Source organism: Mustelus asterias, chromosome 25, assembly GCF_964213995.1.
Source record: "Mustelus asterias chromosome 25, sMusAst1.hap1.1, whole genome shotgun sequence".
In the NCBI taxonomy this organism is placed as follows: domain Eukaryota; kingdom Metazoa; phylum Chordata; class Chondrichthyes; order Carcharhiniformes; family Triakidae; genus Mustelus; species Mustelus asterias.
This window is the reverse complement of record NC_135825.1, coordinates 18932304-18953029: the sequence shown is the minus strand read 5'-3', so window position 1 is coordinate 18953029 and position 20726 is coordinate 18932304. Positions and strand designations below refer to the sequence as shown.

At 44.6% G+C, this 20726-nt stretch overlaps 2 protein-coding genes across 2 annotated transcripts in view; both read right to left on the bottom strand.

Moving 5' to 3' along the window:
- The window catches only part of LOC144511733 (chitotriosidase-1-like), a 38570-nt gene extending 32012 nt beyond the window's left edge, over positions 1 to 6558 (bottom strand). Inside the window, exons 1-3 of the mRNA XM_078241957.1 lie at positions 6505 to 6558; positions 2550 to 2579; positions 2143 to 2347 (exon numbers count right to left, since the gene is read on the bottom strand). Of these exons, the coding sequence (XP_078098083.1) occupies positions 2143 to 2347; positions 2550 to 2579; positions 6505 to 6529 (260 nt within the window). The 5' untranslated portion in view covers positions 6530 to 6558. The remainder of the gene's footprint in view (positions 1 to 2142; positions 2348 to 2549; positions 2580 to 6504) is intronic.
- Positions 6559 to 13842: 7284 nt separating this feature from the next.
- The window catches only part of LOC144511732 (acidic mammalian chitinase-like), a 45991-nt gene continuing 39107 nt past the window's right edge, over positions 13843 to 20726 (bottom strand). Inside the window, exons 10-11 of the mRNA XM_078241956.1 lie at positions 17109 to 17244; positions 13843 to 14249 (exon numbers count right to left, since the gene is read on the bottom strand). Coding sequence (XP_078098082.1) covers positions 13843 to 14249; positions 17109 to 17244 — 543 coding nt within the window. The remainder of the gene's footprint in view (positions 14250 to 17108; positions 17245 to 20726) is intronic.

Below are 20726 nucleotides of genomic sequence, written 5' to 3'. Positions count from 1 at the left end.
TAGAAATACTGGTGCTGAGCTGAGTTTAGGCTGATGTGCCCTGTGAGAAGTGCTCACACAGACCAAAGGGCTGAACTACAACCGACAGTGTTACAGTTCTAACTGTATCAAGTACCGACAGAGGATTGCTGAGTTAGACAATCATGATTTGAAGTCCAACTCCAGAGGCTTGACCACAGAATCCACAGACACTGGAGTGGTGACATATATCCCAGGCACTGTTTGGAGAAGTGCAGGGAAATTATCTCGTCATTTACTTCTAAAGTTTATAAAAGCTTATTTATTAGTCTCACCATTAGACTTACATTAACACTGCAATGAAGTTACTGTGAAAATCCCCTAGTTGCCACACTCACGCCTGTTCGGGTACACTGAGGGAAAATTTAGCATGGTCAAAGCACCTAACCAGTCGTTTGGACTGAGGGAGGAAACCGGAGCACCCGGAGGAAACCCACACAGACATGGGGTGAACATGCAGACTCCACACAGACAGTGAAGGAAGTCGGGAGTCGAACCTGGGTCCCTGGTGCTGTGAGGCAGCAGTGCTAACCACTGCCACCGTGCCATCCTGGTGTTTTGACCAATATTTGTCCATCAGTCAACTTTACTAAACCAGATTATCTGCTCAATATCATCTTGCTTTTTATGTAAGACTCGTCAACACTGAAAGCATTCAAATGGTTATTGGATAAACATATGGATGATATTGGAATAGTGTAGATTAGAGGGGCTTTAGATTGGTTTCACTGGTCGGTGCAACATCGAGGACCGAAGGGCCTGTTCTGCGCTGTAATGCTCTATGTTCTATGTTCTATATGTAAGGTCACTGTGCACAAATTGGCTGCCATTGTCCCTACAACGGTGACAACATTTTAAACAGCATTTCATGAGCTGGGAGATGCTTTGAGATGTCCAGTGGTAATGAAAAGTGCTGTGTAAATATGAATCTCTGTTTTTTTAAAGATGAGGTCCGTGGAATTGCCCTGATGGCTATCCCATAAGACCATAAGATATAGGAGCAGAATTACGCCATTCGGTCCATCGAGTCTGCTCCACTATTTGATCCCGCCTTTTCCCCATAATCTTTGATCCCTTATCAATCAAGAATCTATCTCTGCCTTACGTACACTCAATGACTTGGCCTCCACAGCTTTCTGTGGCAATGAATTCCATAGATTCACCATCCTCTGGCTGAAGAAATTCCTCCTCATCTCAGTTCTAAAGATTCATCCCTTTACTCTGAGGCTTTGCTGAGATAAGGTTACGAAGCACAGAACAAGAATTATCCTTGTAGTATACAATTTTTCCCAGCGCAGGGAGCAGTTAATTATTCCATATTGAAATCCACTTTTAGCATTAAGTCAAAGTTTTTTTCAGGTACAGGTGATGGCAAAATGTGTGATGTAAGATTGCTGTGTTGCTATTAAGTCCATTCAATGCTGTTGTAAAGGATAGACACGCATTGATATAGAACTGTTCATGTCCACTGACTATCCCAAGTATTTTTACAACCTTGGAAGTGTAGTCATGTTGTAACAAATCAAATGCAATCTCACAGTAACTTCATTGCAGTGTTAATGTAAGCCTACTTGTGACACTAATAAAGTAAACTTTAAAACTCCCCTTCCTCTTCTTTGAAGTAGTACCGTGGGATCTTTTACATTCCCGAGGAAGCAGTTGGGGCCTTGGTTTCATGTTTTAGATGAAAGATGGCACCCCGATAGTGCAGCGCTCCCTCAGAACAGCACCAGATGGTCAGCCTTGATTTTTGTGTTCAAGCTCTGGAGTGAGAACCTTATGACATGGTGGTAAGAGTGCGACCAAACCGAACCACAGCTCATGAGGGGAAACAATTGGACAGGGATTTTTCTCCTGATTGTTATCCGGTTATTCTTGTTGGAGAATGTAATACAGGCTTCAGATTTAGCCGTGATACCATTCAGTCATGGACGAAGCAACTGCATGGAATCACAAAGGGGAGGTGGTTTGACTGTGATCTGCCAATGTAATGTCTTTGAGAGAGAAAATGGGGAAGCATGCCAGAGGTGGCTGGGGGTGAAGAGCAGGGTTTGGAGACATAATTGAAACAATAGACAGAGAAAATCATCATTTGACACATGTTATGAAATACATGTTACTCACTCTTTTTTGAGACCATTGAATGATTTGTAAAGAGTTTCGTCATTCCGTTCCTTGGTAGCAATCTTGTGGTTACTTTCGATGATAGCAAATGCATAGATTAGATGGGTGCACAGGCAAGGGGGGGTGTTCTCTGGCAGAAACCTGCCTATTCCTGGTCTGTGCTGGGCCCAGTTTGCAAAGTAACAAACCAATTTGTAAGCTGTGCCTAAAAGCAGAAAGTAAAAGTATTGCAATGAAGCTTCCACCCTCATTCAAAATCATTAGCTTTCTTTAAAGAATGTCTAAATATGGAGCTCAGTTCAAGGTTTCGTTCAGAAACTGATTATTTAATGAAACTTAGAATCTTTGGGGAGACTGGACATGGTAGCAATGGGCAGAAGCATTTTGGCAGTAATAATGTGACTCACCCACTTGTAGTTGGGATAATAGGATGAACCCTGCTAGAATAAAGGAAAGGAAGGCAAGGATGAAATTCATTAAAAAAAACACAAAGATTTGCATTGATATCATGCATTTCATGTTTACAAGACATAAAGTCGGAGAGTCTAAGAGACATACAGCACAGAAACAGACCCTTCGGCCCAACTCATCTATGCCAGTTTACACCAGTTTTCCTAAACTGAGCTAGTCCCATTTGCCTGCATTTGGCCCATATCCCTCTAAACCTTCTTGACGCACTTTCAGCCAATGAGGGGGTGATCGGTTCCAGTGTAGAGTGCAATGGTGCAGGCAGATCACGGGATCCTGGATATTTCACCATCCCACCCAACACCAAAACCTGTATATTTTTATATTGGGCTTCTTCTTTCAAAGGAATGTGTCTTACAAGATTGGACATTGCACGCAAACATGTTCACTAAGAAATAGTTCTATAATTCGGTCAGTAAAAAACAGAGGAGCTGGGTTTGTGCTTCTAAGTGTTCACTTGGATAGTGCAGTTAATAAAACTGAATTAGTATTAGACACATAACTATCTTTCTGATTTAGAGGTTTTGACCCTCAAAATTGTTTCTTGCCTTTCCTGCAATGAAATGTTGCATTAATTAAGGTTTATATTTGCATGGAGCCAGAGGAAATGGGCAAGGTATTAAATGAGTACTTTGCATCAGTATTCACCAAAGAGAAGGACTTGGTGGATGATGAGTCTGGGAAAGGATGTGTAGATAGTTTGAGACATGTTGAGATCAAATAGGAGGAGGTATTGGGGTTCTTGAGAAACATTAAGGTGGACAAGTCCCCAGGGCCTGATGGGATATACCCCAGAATACTGAGAGAGGCAAGGGAGGAAATTGCTGGGGCCTTGAGAGACATCTTTGTATCCTCACTGGCAACAGGGGAGGTCCCAGAGGATTGGAGAATAGCCAATGTTGTTCCTTTGTTTAAGAAGGGTAGCAAGAATAATCCAGGTAATTACAGGCCGGTGAGCCTTACATCAGTAGTAGGGAAATTATTGGAGAGGATTCTTCGAGACAGGATTTATTCCCACTTGGAAATAAGTGGATGTATTAGTGAGAGGCAACATGGTTTGTGAAGGAGAGGTCGTGTCTCATGAACTTGATCAAGTTTTTCGAGGAAGTGACAAAGATAATTGATGAGGGTAGGGCAGTGGATGTTGTCTACATGGACTTCAGTAAGGCCTTTTACAAGGTCCCTCATGGCAGACTGGTGCAGAAGGTGAAGTCGCATGGGATCAGAGGTGAGCTGACAAGGTGGATACAAAACTGGCTCGGTCAAAGGAGACAGAGGGTAGCAGTGGAAGGGTGCATTTCTGAATGGAGGGCTGTGACAAGTGGTGTTCCTCAGGGATCAGTGCTGGGACCTTTGCTGTTTGTAATATATATAAATGATTTGGAGGAAAATGTAACTGGATTGATTTGTAAGTTTGCGGACGACACAAAGGTTGGTGGATTTGCGGATGGCAATGAGGACCATCAGAGGATACAGCAGGATATAGATCAGTTGGAGACTTGGGCGGAGAGATTACAGATGGAGTTTAATCTGGAAAAATGTGAGGTAATGCATTTTGGAAGGTCTAATACAGATAGGAAATATACAGTAAATGGCAGAACCCTTAAGAATATTGATAGGCAAAGGGATCTGGGTGTACAGGTACACAGGTCACTGAGAGTGGCAATGCAGGTGGAGAAGGTAGTCAAGAAGGCATATGGCATGCTTGCCTTCATCGGCCGGGGTATTGAGTTTAAAAATTGGCAACTCTTGTTGCAGCTTTATAGAACCTTAGTTAAGTCGCACTTGGAATATAGTGTTCAATTCTGGTCGCCACACTACCAGAAGGATGCGGAGGCTTTGGAGAGGGTACAGAAAAGATTTACCAGGATGTTGCCTGGTATGGAGGGCATTAGCTATGAGGAGAAACTTGGTTTGTTCTCACAGGAGCGACGGAGGTTGAGGGGAGACCTGATAGAAGTTTACAAGATTATGAGAGGCATGACAGAGTGGATAGTCAGAAGCTTTTTCCTAGGGTGGAAGAGTCAATTACTAGGGGGCATAGGTTTAAGGTGTGAGGGGCAAGGTTTAAAGGAGATGTATGAGGCAGATTTTTTACACAGAGAGTGGTGGGTGCCTGGAACCTGGTGCCGCGGGAGGTCGTGGAAGTGGATACGGTAGCGACTTTTAAGGGGCGTCTTGACAAATACATGAATAGGATGGGAATAGAGGGATATGGTCCCCGGAAGGGTAGGGACCAACTTTTGGTTAAGTTGGGCAGCATGGTCGGTGCAGGCTTGGAGGGCCGAAGGGCCTATTCCTGTGCTGTCATTTTCTTTGTTCTTTCTTTGTTCTTTGTTCTTTGTTCTTATTGGTGGTTGCCCTTCTTCAATGACTGTGTGGTGTCGCAATTTGATTGGACTAACTGACTTGATAGACTTCACACTTCAGAAGGCAGTTAAGGGTTAACTATGCTGGTGTGGAACTGCAGTTACAAAGAGATGGGGTAAGGACAGCTGGTTTTCTCCCCTCATGGACATCAATAGTTATTTTTTTATGACAATCTGATAATTTCACGGTCACTTTAAAAAAAAAATGAATACAAACTTTTATTTCAGAGTTCTCTTCACTGAACAGAGAAATTGGAACCTAGGCTCAGTAGTGGTGACCATTAAACTATTGCCGATTGGCATAAAAATTCATCTGATTCACTCATGTCCTTTAGGGAAGGAAATTTGCCATCCTTACCTGGTCTGACCTACATGTGACTCCAGATCCACAACAATGTGGTAGACTCGTAACTGCCCTCTGAAATGGCCGAGCAAGGCACTCTCTTCTAGGGCAATTAGGGATGGGCGACAAATGTTGGCTTTGGCAGTGACACCCACATCCCAAGAGAGGATATATTAAATTCACAAACTGCCATTTGAACACATATTGTGGATTATTACTCCATGATTCTGGAATTCTAGTCCAGTAATGTGACCACCACACCACCAGATTTGGAAGTAGTTTTATTTGATCTGGCAAGCTCATATCCAAACCATCCTCCTATAACCCCCTGCAAAACAAAATTCTGCCTACGCTGCTGGTAAATTGAAGTTATCAAAGATTTGATGCATAGTTGTATGTTTGATGATTAGTTGGTTTGACCAGAAACAAGCCATCTAATGCACTTCAATATATCTACACAGCTCATTTCTATATATTTGGTAAAGAAAAGAGTCACCCCCAGGAGTCACTTGTTTGCTCATTGCCCAATATCTTTCTACATCTCCACCTTGGCACAATGGAGCTTGCACTGGATGTCTATTCGTAGATGACCACCAATGCCGCCAGTCACTAAAAGGTGTAATCCCCCAAACGATTATTTCCATTAATTTGCCTGATTTCTGCTCTCCCACTCCCGACAGAGCAGCTCCGATCAGGAGCTGAGCAGGGCAGTGAAGGATTGTGCATGCATCCTCTTAATTCATGGTCCTGCACATCGATTCTCTGACTGATGGGGACAAGTTACATTTTTTAAAATGTACTGTTAACTCTTCCATTCCTTTATGTAGCTTTTAACTTACTACTTACATGCCATGACAACTATTAACAATTCTTAGCCAAACAGCGATCAAGCATTAGGCTGCCGCTTATATACAAACATACTCATGCATCATAGCATATGGGAGTCATGGTTTTACTTTTAGAAAAAGTCATTGCAAATAATTTTTGACACAATAAGCAACTAAATGTATCTAACACATGTTATCGCAAGTGAGCCAAAGATCAAAAGGTTTTAGTATTGTCTGCATTTTGTGTACCACAAATCTTTCACAATGCCTCACTGCAATAATCCTTTGTTGTACATTAAAAAGATAAAAATACATCTTTGATTTTTCTTGCTATTTTCTTTAAAATCATACTCACCAATTAAAATGAGTACTTTCCGCATTTTTGCCTCAGTTGTCTTTCCAACTTTATTCTTGCTGTAATGATGACACTGAGGGACTGGAGGAAACATGCACTGCCTCCACAGTTCCAACAACAGGCAATTATTAACTAGGAAGTCACAGTGGCGGGACAGATAGATAAACGTCTGTAATAAAGAATGGTAAACATTTGGAATTATCAACCGTATAGGTTAGCGGAGTTAGTCATATAAGTGTTGCTGTTGGCTGCCAGTTGGGTGAATTGGAATACTAGAGGTTTGAGCTCATTGAAGCTAAATAGACTTTCCTTCTCCTTAAATTTTCTTGTGTTCTTACGCGCAATTTCTAGTCCTCAATCTTGTCTTGTCAGCTTGGATCTGGTTTGTCCCTCATGTGGGAATCATGATTGGACTTAATTTGAATTGGCTTTTTGATTAGAAATAAAGTACCGAAAGGTACCAATAAAATAAATAATGGATGTCTCATTATTTCCACACATTCCTGAATGTAAATATTTACCCAATAGATAGATACATTAATGAAAAATAAATTCTGGTCTGCAATATTTATACCACAAGCAAAATCCTTCCCTTCACATTTCCTGCCATATTACACCATTTGGGTCTGTATTCTCTGGAGTTTAGAAGAATGAGAGGTGATCTCATTGAAATATACAAGATTCTGTGGGGGCTCGATGGGGTTGATGCCGAGCGGTTGTTTCCACTGGTCGGGGTATTTAAAACATGAGGGAACAATCTCGGGATAAGGGATTGATCATTTAGGACTGAGATGAGGAGAAGTTACTTCATTCAAAGGGTTGTGAATCTTGGGAATTCTCTATTCCAGAGGGCTCTGGATGCTCCATCGTTGAATACTTTCCAGACTGATAAAGGCAGGGTTCTGGTCTACTGGGGAATCAAGAGGTATGGGGAACAGGTAGAAAAATGGAGTTGAAGCCATTGTACTAAATGCTGGAACAGGATCGTGGGACCATTTGCACTACACCTGCTCCTTGTTCTTCTGCTTTTGTAATGTAAAGTCCATTGGTGACAGTGTTTGAACTTACTACCAGGTTAGTTAAGATAACATAATGCTAAAATTCATCTCAATTCCAGTGGAACATGCAGAGTTAATGTCAATTGCACCCATATTCAAGCGGAATGTGGAACAGGTGAGTTGGAATGAACAAGATGTATATAGAAGTCAGTGAGGAAGTTGAGACAAGTGTATATAGTGTCACAAAGATTATAAATAACATTCCTTCCATTTCTCATGTGTTATGGAGAAATTGAACAGTATTTCCATTCCCATGTCACGATCCCGGTATCAGGATGCCATACAGTTCAGATACCCGGAAATGCCGGCGATGGAATGCCCAGGAGAGCCAATCAGAATGCCTGAGGCCCTGAACTGCCAGGAGAGATGGGAGTGACCAATGTAGGTAGAAGAATGAAAAGGAACCTTAAGATGGAGGTGTCTTTTCATAGTGGCTACAGTTGCCAGAATGTCATTGCGGTGAGAATGTTCTCCACAAGATGAGCTGTGGCTGCAGCTATGATGGCAGTCGCAGCTGGCGAGGGGGAGAAATATAATGAAGCATTGTTCCGTGTAGGATTCACACTCCCATCCAAACCACGCCTCCCCAATTCTGCCCTGTAACAACCTCCATGAAAATACACAGGAAGCCAGAATATACCCATCCTTAATTGTCCTGACAAGGTGGTACTAAGCTGCTACTTTTAACTGCTGCATGTCCTGTGTAGTTAGATTTTAATGGACCTGTTAGAAATATTAAATTCAGCCAGACCTGCCTGTTGCCACTAAGACACACATCCTGCTTCCTTTGCTGTGTTACCATCCGTGAATTAAAATCAAGCCTTATGTCTTGGAAGTCAGTATTGCTCTGCTACCCGCCGGTTATAAGGGCAGCACAGTGGCGCAGTGGTTAGCACAGCTGCCTCAGAGCTCCAGGTACTCGGGTTCAATTCTGACCTTGGCTGACTGACTGTGTGGAGTTTGCATGTTCTCACCATTGACACCTATGGTGCAGTCATCACATCTGTGCACGGTGGCACAATGATTAGCAAGGCTGCCTCACAGAGCCAGGGACCTGGGTTCAATTCCGGCCTTGGGTAATTGTCTGTGTGGAGTTTGCACTTTCTCCGTGTCTGTGTGGGTTTTCTCTGGGTGCTCTGGCCTCCTCCCATACAAAGATGTGTGAGTTAGGTTGATTGGCCATGCTAAATCACCACTTAGTGTCAGGGGGATTAGCAGCGTAACACATGGGGTTACAGGGATGGGGCCTGTTGTCAGTGCAGGCTCAATGGGCTATATGGCCTCCTTCTGCATGGTAGAGATTCTATGATTCTATGATATCCTAAACTCTCTCCCACCTGCTGATCACTGTATTGTTCATCTTCTGTCTATCACTTCCCTCCTGAACACTTCTCTATCCAACGAACCAAACTATGTTCATTCTGCAGTCTAAAGTTTTCATCTTGATTGCCAACCACATGAAAACCTCTTCATCACATCTTCCACACTGAGTATAATTCGTTAACAAAACTATAAAAAGCAACCCACTGAATACTGAGTCCTGCGGAACCCTACTGGTAACACCCATCCAGTTGCAAAAGCAGCTGTCAACAAGCGCCCTTTGCTCCCCATCAGTAAACTAATTTTGGATTCAGTTTGTCACTCTCCCTTAAATCCCAAAGGCTAATATTTTTCCCTTTACCACTTTAAAATCACGGCAGATTGCCCTCGAGACACTGTCCTTATCAATGGCACTTGTTGCATCTCAAAAAATTCAATCAAGGTAGTTAGATATGGTTTTCCCTTAACAAATCCATGCTGAGTTTCTTTGATTATTCTCTGTATTTCTAAATGAAGGCTTATACTAACCCTCAGAACTGATTCCAATAATTTGCCCACTACCAAAGTCAAGCTAAATGGCCTATGATTCCTTCCCTCCCTGAAGCACTCTGTTTTGTATATTGGGGCATAGCCCCTTTAAGGGAATGGATCATGTTGCCTTGGCTGTGGGGTGAGCTGTTGGGGACTACCCTGAGTGGCCAGTCAACGTTTGGAGTGTGGAGCAAGTAGACCTAATAAAGAGCTGTGTTCCCTGATGCCTTACTGTGGAGTAGTTATTGAGGAGAAGCCTCAGTACAACGGGACAGAGGTTAAAAAACAGCAAAGAATAACGATGAGATTAATAAAGTGGGAAAATTAGAGCATGAGACACAGATGGCTAGAAATATAAAGACGGATACTCAGGACCCTATTTTACCATTTTGATTCTAAGTACTGGGCGGACTTGAATCTGGGATGTGTTTCAGATCCAACTTTTAGATCCGTTCTCCAGCGCCCCCATATGCACTTTGCCTGCAAAAATATCAGCGAGTCCGAATCGTGCTGCACAAGCCTGTGGGCGGGGCTTAACACACCCGAAAACCCTGCAGCTCCGATCGGCGCCTCCAACTGCGCATGTGCAGAAATAAAATGCTAGAAAAACGCTCCCCTACCATTTCACTCCCAGGCCAGATAATGCCTCCCCCTGGCCCCCACACACATTGTCCCACCCCCACAACATTACTGACCCCTTATCTCCCCACCCACCCACCACCCTGAATGATCCCAGGCCCTTCCCCCTACCCCCCAATGATCTCAGGCAGACTGGCAGTAGACCTCACTTCCCCCCGCAATGATCTCAGGGAGAGATCCACCTCCCCCCTCCACCCTACAGATATCAGGCAGGGTGATCTCCCTCACCCCCACCTGGATCCTCCCGCTCAAGGCCCACATCTCCTCCGGATCCAATGGCTGTATGACACCTCCATCTCTCTCCTGTCCCCCATCATTGAGGCAGTGATCCACCACCCACCCCCCCTCCCCATCAGCACACCTGCAAGTGCTCACTTGCCTTCCCCTCAATGCTAACAAGCAAACTGCATAGAACTTGCTAGAAATCTCTGCCAAACTGCCTGCAGCTGATCTGCCCTAACGAGGGGCAGCTCCATTAAAAACTCAAGAACGGACAGACAGGCAGGCATTCCTGCACAAAATGTGTGCATGACCAGCCCCCCCGATTCTCTGAGGGTGACCTGGGGAGGCTACTGGCTGCAGCAGAGGCGAGGCGGGACACCCTCTTTCCCCCAGGAAGGCTGATGGAAATGTGGCCTGGGAGGAAGTCGCCGCCTTGGTCAGTGCCAGGGCACTGGCCTCCCGAACCATGAAGCAGTGCTGGAAAAAAGTCAATGACTTCATCTGTGCAGCAAGGATGAGTGCTGAACCTCATCTTGCATTTTCCCCTGAATTTCCCCTTGACCCTCCCATCCCCAGCACCCTGCATGCTTCCAGCTCTTGACCCCCAAGCATCTCCTACCTATCCCCCCAAGAGGCCCATTATGCTTGCCCTTGAAGGGCCACCACCTGATACCCTGCAGGAGTCACGCCATAATTTCTTTCATGGCTCATTCTGTCTCCACAGGAGAAGACCGATGATAACACCCGTGAGAGGGCGAAGACAGGGGGCAGTGAGCCAGACTTTCGGGTCCTCACCCTTTTTGAGGAGCGGGCACTGGAGCTGTCAAGGGATGGGGGATGCGGGCTGTCAGCGACAGCATGGTCGCGCTGCCGTCAAGACGTGAGCACCTGTCATTCCTCCATTCACTTTCAGGCAACTTCTTGGGGGCACAAGTTTCGGATGCGAGGGGAAAGGTTTAAAGGAGATGTACGAGGCATGTTTATTTGCACAGAGAGGGTAGTGGGTGCCTGGAACTCGCTGCCAGGGGGAGTTCGCGGATGCAGGTACGATAGTGATCTTTAAGGGGCATCTCTGCAGCTATGGGAATGGGATGGGAATAGAGGTATATGGTCCTGGAGGGGTAGGGGGTGACAAATCAGATGGGCAGCCTGGTCACTACAGGCTTGGAGGACCGAAGGGCCTGTTCCTGTGGTATAATTTTTTTGGTGCTTTGTTCTATGTTCAATGGAGAAATGTGAATCATGTGTTTGGCATTCTGGATTCCTCTCCCTCCCTTGCACTTAACCTTGTGTCCTGTGCTGCAGGGACAGATCCGGATGCCCCTGGGCCTTCTGGACTCCAGGCCCCTACTGCAGTTCCCGCCCATCCTGGTCAAGATAGCTCGGATGGGTCCTCGGAGGATATGAGTGAAGGGGCTTCAGGGTGGCACAGTTTTGGCATCAGCTACCACTTCACAACTCATCATCCCAGATACTAACGTGTCGGTGGGTCCAGTTAGTGGTGAGGCTTCTGGGTCACTCTCTGGTGAGCACAACACATCTGATAATGTGAAGGAGGGAATGTCCGAGACCTTTGGCATGAGGGGGCCTGCCGGAGGCGAGGACTCAGCTGGCCCCAGGCTACTTGCTGAGCCTCTGAGATCGCTTCTCCCTCAGCAGCTGGAGATGCAGCGAATGCAGGAGGAGCTGACAGCCACACCGGACCAACTGCAAGGCTGTTGGGAGTCGTCCCAAAGCTTTCAGGCAGACCAGCTATTGTCTGTCTTGCGTGCTTCCCAGCCAACACTGCAAGGGTGGCGTCTGCAGTGGAAAGCCTGGGGCAGGGGATCCTCACCATGAGTGGCAGGCTCCAAGTGATGGCTGAGTCACAGCAGGCCACAGCTGAGGGATAGAAGATGAGCTAACTAACAGGAAACAGAGAGTAGGCATAAATGAGTCATTTTCAGATTGACCGGATGTGACGAATAGTGTACCACAGGGATGAGAGCTGGGGCCTCAACTCTTTACAATTTATAAAAAGTACTTGTATTAAGGGACCGATGGTATGGTTGTTAAATTTGTTGATAACACAAAGATAGATAGGAAAGTAAGTTGTGAAGAAGACATAAGGAGGCTATAAAGGGATAGGTTAGGTGAGTGGGCAAATGGAGTATGATGTGACAAATGTGGGGTTGTCCATTTTGGCAGGAAAAATAATGAAAAGGCAAATTATTTGAATGGTGAGAGATTGCAGAGTTCTGAGAGGGATCCATGGTGCATGAATTGCAGATGATTAGTATGCAGGCACAGCAAGTAATTAGCAAAGCTAAAAGGATGTTATTGTTTATTGCAAGGGGAATTGAAGAGAAGAGTCGAGAGACTGTATTTCAATTATACAGGGCACTGGTGAGACCACATCTGGGGTATTGTGTACAGTTTTGGTCTCCTTATTTAAGGAAAGGTGGAAATGCTTTGGAAGCAGCCCGGAAAAGGTTTACTAGATAAATGCCTGGAATGGGTGGATTGTCTTATGAGGCTAGGCTTGTATCTGTTAGAGTTTACAAGAGTAAGATGCAACTTGATTGAAACATATAAGATTTTCAGAGGCTTGACAGGGTGGCTGTGGAAAGGATATTTTTTCTTGTGGGAGAATCTAGAACTTGGCTTCACTGCTTAAGAACAAGGACTCACCTGATGAAGGAGTAGTGCTCCGAAAACTCGTGCTACCAAATAAACCTGTTGGACTTTAACCTGGTGTTGTGAGACTTCTTACTGTGCCCACCCATTTAAGACAGAGATGAAGAAAACATTTTCTCTCAGAGGGTTGTGAAAGTTTGGAATTCTCTTTCTCAAAAAGTGGCTAAGGCAGAATCTCTGAATATCTTTAAGGCAGAGGTAAGTAGATTCTTGATTGACAAGGGGTGAAAAGTTATCGGTGGTAGGCAGGAAATGTGAAGTTAAGTTTCAAATTAGTTCAGCCATAATCTTTTTGAATGGCGAAGCAGACTGGAGGAGCTGAGAGCTCTACTCCTGCTCCTAATCTGTATGTTCACATGTTCTTAGAAGGGGGATGGGAAAAGAAGAAAGTCACAAAAGAGACCAATATGAGAGAGCATTTATCATTGGCAATGCTAAAATGATCTACAAGTTAATTTACTAAAAAACTACTGAAAATGAGTTCTCACCACAGTTTGCAGTAAAGTTTGATTTTATTCACGACAGAGAAGAATTTAAAATTTGACATTCACTGGATCAAATTTGAGTTTGTGTTTTCTTTTTGCCTTGGCCAGAATCGGACCACAAAAAAAATCACAGTCTGTGATAGAAACCGAAACCCAATACATAGTAAAATGACAGAACACTGCAATGAGGTTACAAAAATTGAATGATGGATAATTCTGGTACTCTGCACCTTAAGAAATGACAAACTGTGTGGCGATGTTTTGAAATTCATGCCATGCCTGTAACTAATTATGTGTTAACATTTTGATTTTACTGATAATATAGGAGCCACGAGGTGGATATAGGAATTAAATCTGAAAATTTTAATGGTATTGAATAAGAATTTTGAAGAATGTTTATTATCATTTTAACTTTGCCTCTTGGTTAAGGGCCGCTTGCAGCATTTACATGCTTTGTTAAACAACAGACCTGTGGGACATTCTCTCCAGAAGGTTTGGTGCCTGGTGCAAATGTAGAATTTTGAAGCATCATTTTGGTCGGCGTAAAAGCCGTCAGCTTTATGGGAACACCATTTTGGGTCATAATGCCCCTTAAGTCGAGACCACGTACAACACATGCAATTTTGATCATAGACCTGCTTCTCAACACAGCGTTCATGAATGGCTAACACAGCGCAGCGGTAGAATTTGGATGGATTTGTGGGGTCAGCGTAGATACCAAGCACTTTATTGGTACACCATGTCTGGTCAATCCCCGTAATTACTCCGCCACTGCTACTGATCAAGTTAGTGCTCACTGTTGGTTTTCCACATTCTGAAAAAGAACAATTTGATAGCATTTAGGTTCACCTAAATCATTAGATAGAAAATCTATTACTATGACAGTTAAATGGAGGAGTATAGTCAGTCACTGGATAGCAGGAAGAAGATCATTTTGCAGAAATCTTCGCTGTTAATTTCGTATTTATGCTCTTGAACATTGGCAGAAAATGGTTCAATCGTGCTTTCTGAGACTTTACAGGAACTACAACTGTGGTTGAAGTAAGACTTTAGAGGCTCCAGTTAGGAGTTTTGGAAATCCAGCCATTTAATTCCAATGGTTGCTGCTATAATTGCCACTGTAATCACTATAGTGATCAGTATGTAATCACTATTCCATATCCAGATAGAAGAATGTGAAAATTAAAAGCTGGCATATGCACTGGTTTATATTCTTTATCTCAATACTTGCACTTATAATTAATTAGAAGTTTGCTTTTCTCAACTTAGGCTAACACTTTAAAAATGGTTTCAATTTGACAAGCTTTGAATCTATTTCATTTTTAAAAATTCATTTTTTTGGGATGTGGGCATTGCTGGCTGGGCCAACATTTATTGCCCATCCCCAACTGCCCTCCATTCCAGAGGGCATTTAAAAGTCAACCACATTGCAGTGGGTCTGGAGTCACATGTAGACCAGTCCAGGTAAGGACGGCAGATTTCCTTCCCTACAGGACATTAGTGAACCAGAGGGGTTTTTTTAACAATTGACAATGGTTTCATGGACATTGTCAGACTTTTAATTCCAGATATTTAATTGAATTCAAATTTCACCATCTGCTATGGTGAGATTTGAACCCAGGTTCTCAGAGCATTACCCTGGGTCTCTGGATTGCAAGTCCAGTGATAATACCATTACGTCACCACATCCCCTTTGATTTTATAGTAGCAAATAAATATTTATATTTTATAGACATTTCACATAAATAGTAAACTACAATGGCGCATGTTGGCTGTGATCCAGGTCAATGTGGTAGCCATTTTGTACACAGTGGTATTCCACAAATTGCAATGAGGCTAACGACCAATTAGCTTTGAGATGAATACCCGAAACAATACTTCTGCTTTTTCTCATAATAAACTGTCCTGTAATATTTTCGACTACAAAACATTTCAATTATGGTTCTCAGATAACACACATTAGCTTTTATAAGTGCAGTTAAAAACAGGGCAATCTGTTGAACCTGTAAAGTGATGTTGACTGCACAAGGCAGCCTTGTTAATCACAACATGCCTCTGGAAGTGACAGAAGGAGGGAGCTCTCTTTTCATACTTGAGCTTGGCTCATCTTCCAGTGCATTGCTGAGAAATTGGTGCATTGTTATCCTTCAAATGAGATACGCAAATAAGGCCATAGAACTGGTTTTCAATGCAGGGTCAGGAATCCAACACTTGGATGGTCAGGGAAGTCGGGGTGGGGGGGGAAATGCTGGGGGGGTGGGGGGTGAATGCCGGCTCTGATGGTGGGGGGTGAATGCTGCCTCTGGTGGTGTTGGGTGAAGGGGAGGCCCTGAGACCTCCGTGGTGCGGTGGTGGTGGGTGCGGTGGGGAGGAGTGGGATGGTTGGATGGATGGATGGAGGTGGCGGTTACTCTTTGGTCTGCTCAGGGCTCCCTTTAAACATGGCACCCTGATCTCAGTGCAGCCGGGCTTTGCTGGTGTGTTGAGGCCCTGCCCCTCTACAACATGGTGTGAAACACACCCACCTGTTTTTTTGTGACAGTATGGTAAGATCTGGAGAAAAACACGCCGTTTTTCTTTCTGGAACAAACACTGCCTGTTTTTAGCTAAGATTTCGCCCAACAAAAAGAATTCTGTATATCAGATGTGGTTTTTAGTTAATGGACATCCTGAATCAAGCCTAGAACTTTATTGTTCCCCGAAGAAATATAATCCTTTGAAGGTTTGTAATAATTTAATGTTTAAAAACACGGCAGGGGACTGATGGTTAATAACTTACAACATATCTCAAATTGAGTTAACGTAAGCTATGTTATCATGACACTTCTAGTCACCAGTAATTTAGTTATCAATATTTGCAAAAATGGGGTTGATTTTCAAAACTTCACTAGAGTGCAATAAAACGTTGATACATCCATCCCAATATTGTAAAATTAGCTTGGTGAAATACCATTATTTTCGTATTGCTGAAAAAGAGACATGTCAAAGCTTTTTGTCTTGCATGCATCAGGACACTTTGCAAGAACATTAGTATGAGGAAAAAACACCAATTTTATACTGTGTAAGAAGAGAGCGCTAATTGTTTGGCAAGTGGACTCTGAGAAGTAGAGGCATTGCCATGGGGAGTGCACCAGTCGATGGTAACTGATGGTTAACTGCCAAACATTGTTTGAAATTTTGACCAGGCAGCTTGTCCCTGATTAGTCAAGGCATTGCACTAAGGAATGAGTCAGAAAATGGCTGTTTTGCTGGAACAGGCGCAATGTGTGTGCATTCTTTCTGTCTGCAAAGAACAGATGTGGAGATGCCGGCGTTGGACTGGGGTAAACACAGTAAGAAGTCTCACAATACCAGGTTAAAGTCCAACAGGTTTATTAGGTAGCTTTTGCTACCAAATAAACCTGCTGGACTTTAACCTGGTGTTGTGAGACTTCTTACAGTGCAAAGAACAGAGCCCTGTGTATTATTATATATAGCTTCCAGTACACTGTGAGCTCTGCTGCCAATCATAATTCAATGCTAACGTAATGCTTAGCATGCTGTACTTTTGCAAAGTATCCTGATGAGTGCAAGATGAAAAGATTCGACAGGCTTCTTTTTTTCAACAATACTCAAGTTCTGTACTGCCAAACGACTATTAATTTAGTTATCAATGGAAATGACAAATGTTTACCTGGAGATATTTCAAGAAGCTTATGCAATTTGTTTGCTAGAGGAAGTACTCCCTTTTTGCAATGATTGTGCAAATCATCGAGGTCTATTGTCCACAGAAAGGCACCACCGAACTTGTTGTCTTTCAGCCACTGGACCTACAATGATAATTTCTGTTATTCAATAACTTTCATATTTCCTGCAGCATGTGGTATACTTCTATTTTTGATGCGGTCCCAAAGAACCCGAGCCCAGTTTTACACTGTATACATTAAGAGATGTTGGAGTCACTGGTAATACCAGCATTTATTACCCATCCCTAATTGCCCTTGAGAAGGTTGGCAGTGAGCTGCTTCCTTAACAACTGAGTGGTTTAAACCTTGACACTACGTTTGATTTGATTTATTGTTGTCACATGAATCGGGATATAGTGAAAGAATTGTTTCTTGTGCGCTATATAGACAAAGCATACTGTTCATAGAGTACATAGCGGAAAAGGAAAGGAGGGGGTGCAGAATGGAGTGTTACAGTCATAGCTAGGGTGTAGAGAAAGATCAACTTAATATAAGGTAGGTCCATTCAAAAGTGGCAACAGGGAAGAAGCTGTTCTTGAGTTGGTTGGTACATATCCTCAGACTTTTGTATCTTTCTCCCAATGGAAGAAGGTGGAAGAGAGAATGTCCGGGATGCGTGGGATCCTTTATGATGCTGGCTGCTTTTCCGAGGCAGCAGAAAGTGTAGACAGAGTCAATGGATGGGAGGCTGGTTTGTGTGATGGATTGGGCTAGGTTCCAATGTACCATTATTTGACGGCAATTATAGATTAGTTGTTCCTCGGAAGCTCCTCATATCAATTTGTAGCCAGATTAGTTTTACATACTTAAAATATAGGGTGCGATACTCCTGAATCGGAACTAAATGTCCACACCAGCTGGAAAACTGGAGTGTTTCCAGTTGGCACTGGCAGCGTCTGTCGGGTGGGATTCACCCACGACAGAATGCAAATGAGCTCATCCCGAGAAAGCCGAAGGGCAGGCCAGCTTTTCAGAGATTGGGGCATTGTTTTAAAAGAGTGCCTCGATCTCCGCGTTTGTGGACAACTCCCTCTCCCACCTAAAACTGAACTGTTGCCCTCCTTCCCCGCTGGTCAGGGGTGCATCACCAACCCCTCAAGAAAGAGGGGCATCCTCCCCCCCTCCCCACCGCTCAAATAATGGGTCACTCAACTCCACCAAACCACGCAAGCATGACGGTGAACCGGCCTGAACACCCCCCTCAGTCCCTCTCCCCATTCAGACCCTCACTCAGACCCCCTCCCCTCTCAGACCCTTACTTAGGTCCCCTTCTCCCCTCTCTCCCTCAGTTCCACCCATTCATGTCCCCCCTTCAAGCCACGTTCCTTGGCAGTGCCAAAAGTGCACAGTCCCTGGCCCCCTGGCACTGACAGCCTGGACTAGCACCTTAGGCCCTGAGAGGGGCCAAGTAGGTAAGTCCAGTGGCCATTTGTCCCTCTGACACTGTCAGGTTGCAGAGGGAGGGTCCCCCAAGGGTCCTGGGGGCTTGGGTGAGTTCAGGCTGGGGGCAACGAGCTGACAATGCCACTGTCCCCTGGGATGGGGGCTTCATGGCTCGACTGCCCCTTCTAATTCTGGCAGCCCTGAAGATCACCCCTGGCATGGCAATTTCAGGCAACATCTGTATCCCTACCTGTCAGCTGTGAAAACAGTAAGTGGCCTGACAGGGGCCTCAGTGGGGTCCTCATGGAGGAGGTAGGCTGAAGGGATGGGCCAGGTCACCCTAATGTCCGCATGGTGTGGGGGAGAGGGAAGTGACCCGTTATTTGAATGTTGGGGGGTGGTGGGGAAGATGCCCCTCTTTGTTGAGGGGTTGGTAGCGTTCCCCTGGATCCTAGGGAACCAGCACGCCAAGCCCATATCAAACCCCGCCAGGAGAGACAGGTGAACAGCTGGCGGCAGCGGGGGGGGGGGGGGGGGGGGGGGCCGGGGGGGGGGGGGGGCAGTGAATGGGCTGTCAAACCTGCTAATTGTATTATCAATGGGTTTGCATAACTATTGGGTTGCTGCCCGCTACAGGTGGGAACCCAATTGGGGCTGGCGGGGTGGGCCAGGAGGATTGCAATAGGTTTGGCTCCCAGCTTCAGGCCAGTTTTTTGCCCAATGCCCGATTATCCGGACCATCGTGATTCTCGTTGGGAGGTAGTGGGCCTGGAGAATCCCCCCATAATCTGTGTGACAACTTGGAAGGTTGGTTGGAAATAATGGGTCTACTTTTCTCGTCCTTTTGTTAAAAACACACAAATCAGCGCGTAGAATAGGGATGACTGAATTGTGATGGATGCACCTCAAAATTTACTTAAATGGAGCTTAGTTGATTGTTGTTGACTAAGATGGTTACTCGAATTTCCATCCTTTGACTAAGAAATCTCTGGAGAAATGTTTATAGGTGGCATGTTGGGCTCTGTGGACTGCAATGAAGAGGCCACCAAACCTGATCTTGCAGAACAGGTTGGAACAGTGGAAGAGTTTATAGGTTTAATGGTGGGATTTTCCGGCTGCGCTCGTCCCAAGTCTGGAAAATCCTGCCCAAGGTCAATAGACGTCTGCATGGTCCATGTCCCGCCCACTACAATTCCCATGGCAGGTGGGCGGGATGGGAACATTCCGGTCATAGAGTTTATAACTGTTCAAAATTTCAAATCTGCAGAGCTGGAGTTTGGCACAACATGACATACATGTCACTTTTCAGAACTTTTACCAAAAGGTGTACCATACCTAATTGATGAAAGTGCTCTGACACTCAGGTACTAATGTTTAATTGGCCTGACCCTTTAAGACTGCAGAACTCACCTGAAGCGGGTCATAAAAATGATCACATACTGCTGTTGGCAATGTGCTCTGAATGGATCGATCCTCTGATCAATTAGAAAACATTTGCTGCTTCTTCATGCACTTTACCTCTGGATTGGCTGCTGCATCCGAATTCTCTGGGCTTCCTTTCCCACCTAAGGGCTGGATTTTCCAGCGGCGCTTGCCCCAAGTCTGGAAATTCCCACCTGAGGTCAACAGAGCTTTACATGGTCCACCACCACCAGCTACGATTCCCATGGCAGGCGGGATGGGAAAATTCCACCCAACATCTTCAGCTGCTTCTTCAAAGATATTCCTTCCATCATAAGGTCAGAAGTGGGGATGTTTGCTGCTGACTGCACAATGTTCAGCATCATTTGTGACTCGGCAGATACCGAAGCAGTCCATGTCCAAATGCAGCAGGACCTGAACAATATTCAGGCTTGGGCTGACAAGTGGCAAGTAACATTCTTGCCACACAAGTGTCAGGCAATGACCATGTCCAAATAGAGAGAATCTAACCATCACCACTTGATCTTCAATGGCATTGCCATTGTTGAATCCTTCACCATCAACATCCTGGGGGTTACCATTGACCAGAACCTGAACTGTATTATTAATATAAACATCGTGGCTACAAGAACGGGTCAGAGACTCAGGATTCTGCAGCTTGTAACTCATCTCCTGATTCCCAAAGCCTATCCACCATCTACAGGGCACAAGTCAGGAGTGTGATGGAATACTCCCCACTTTCCTGGATGAGTGCAACTCCA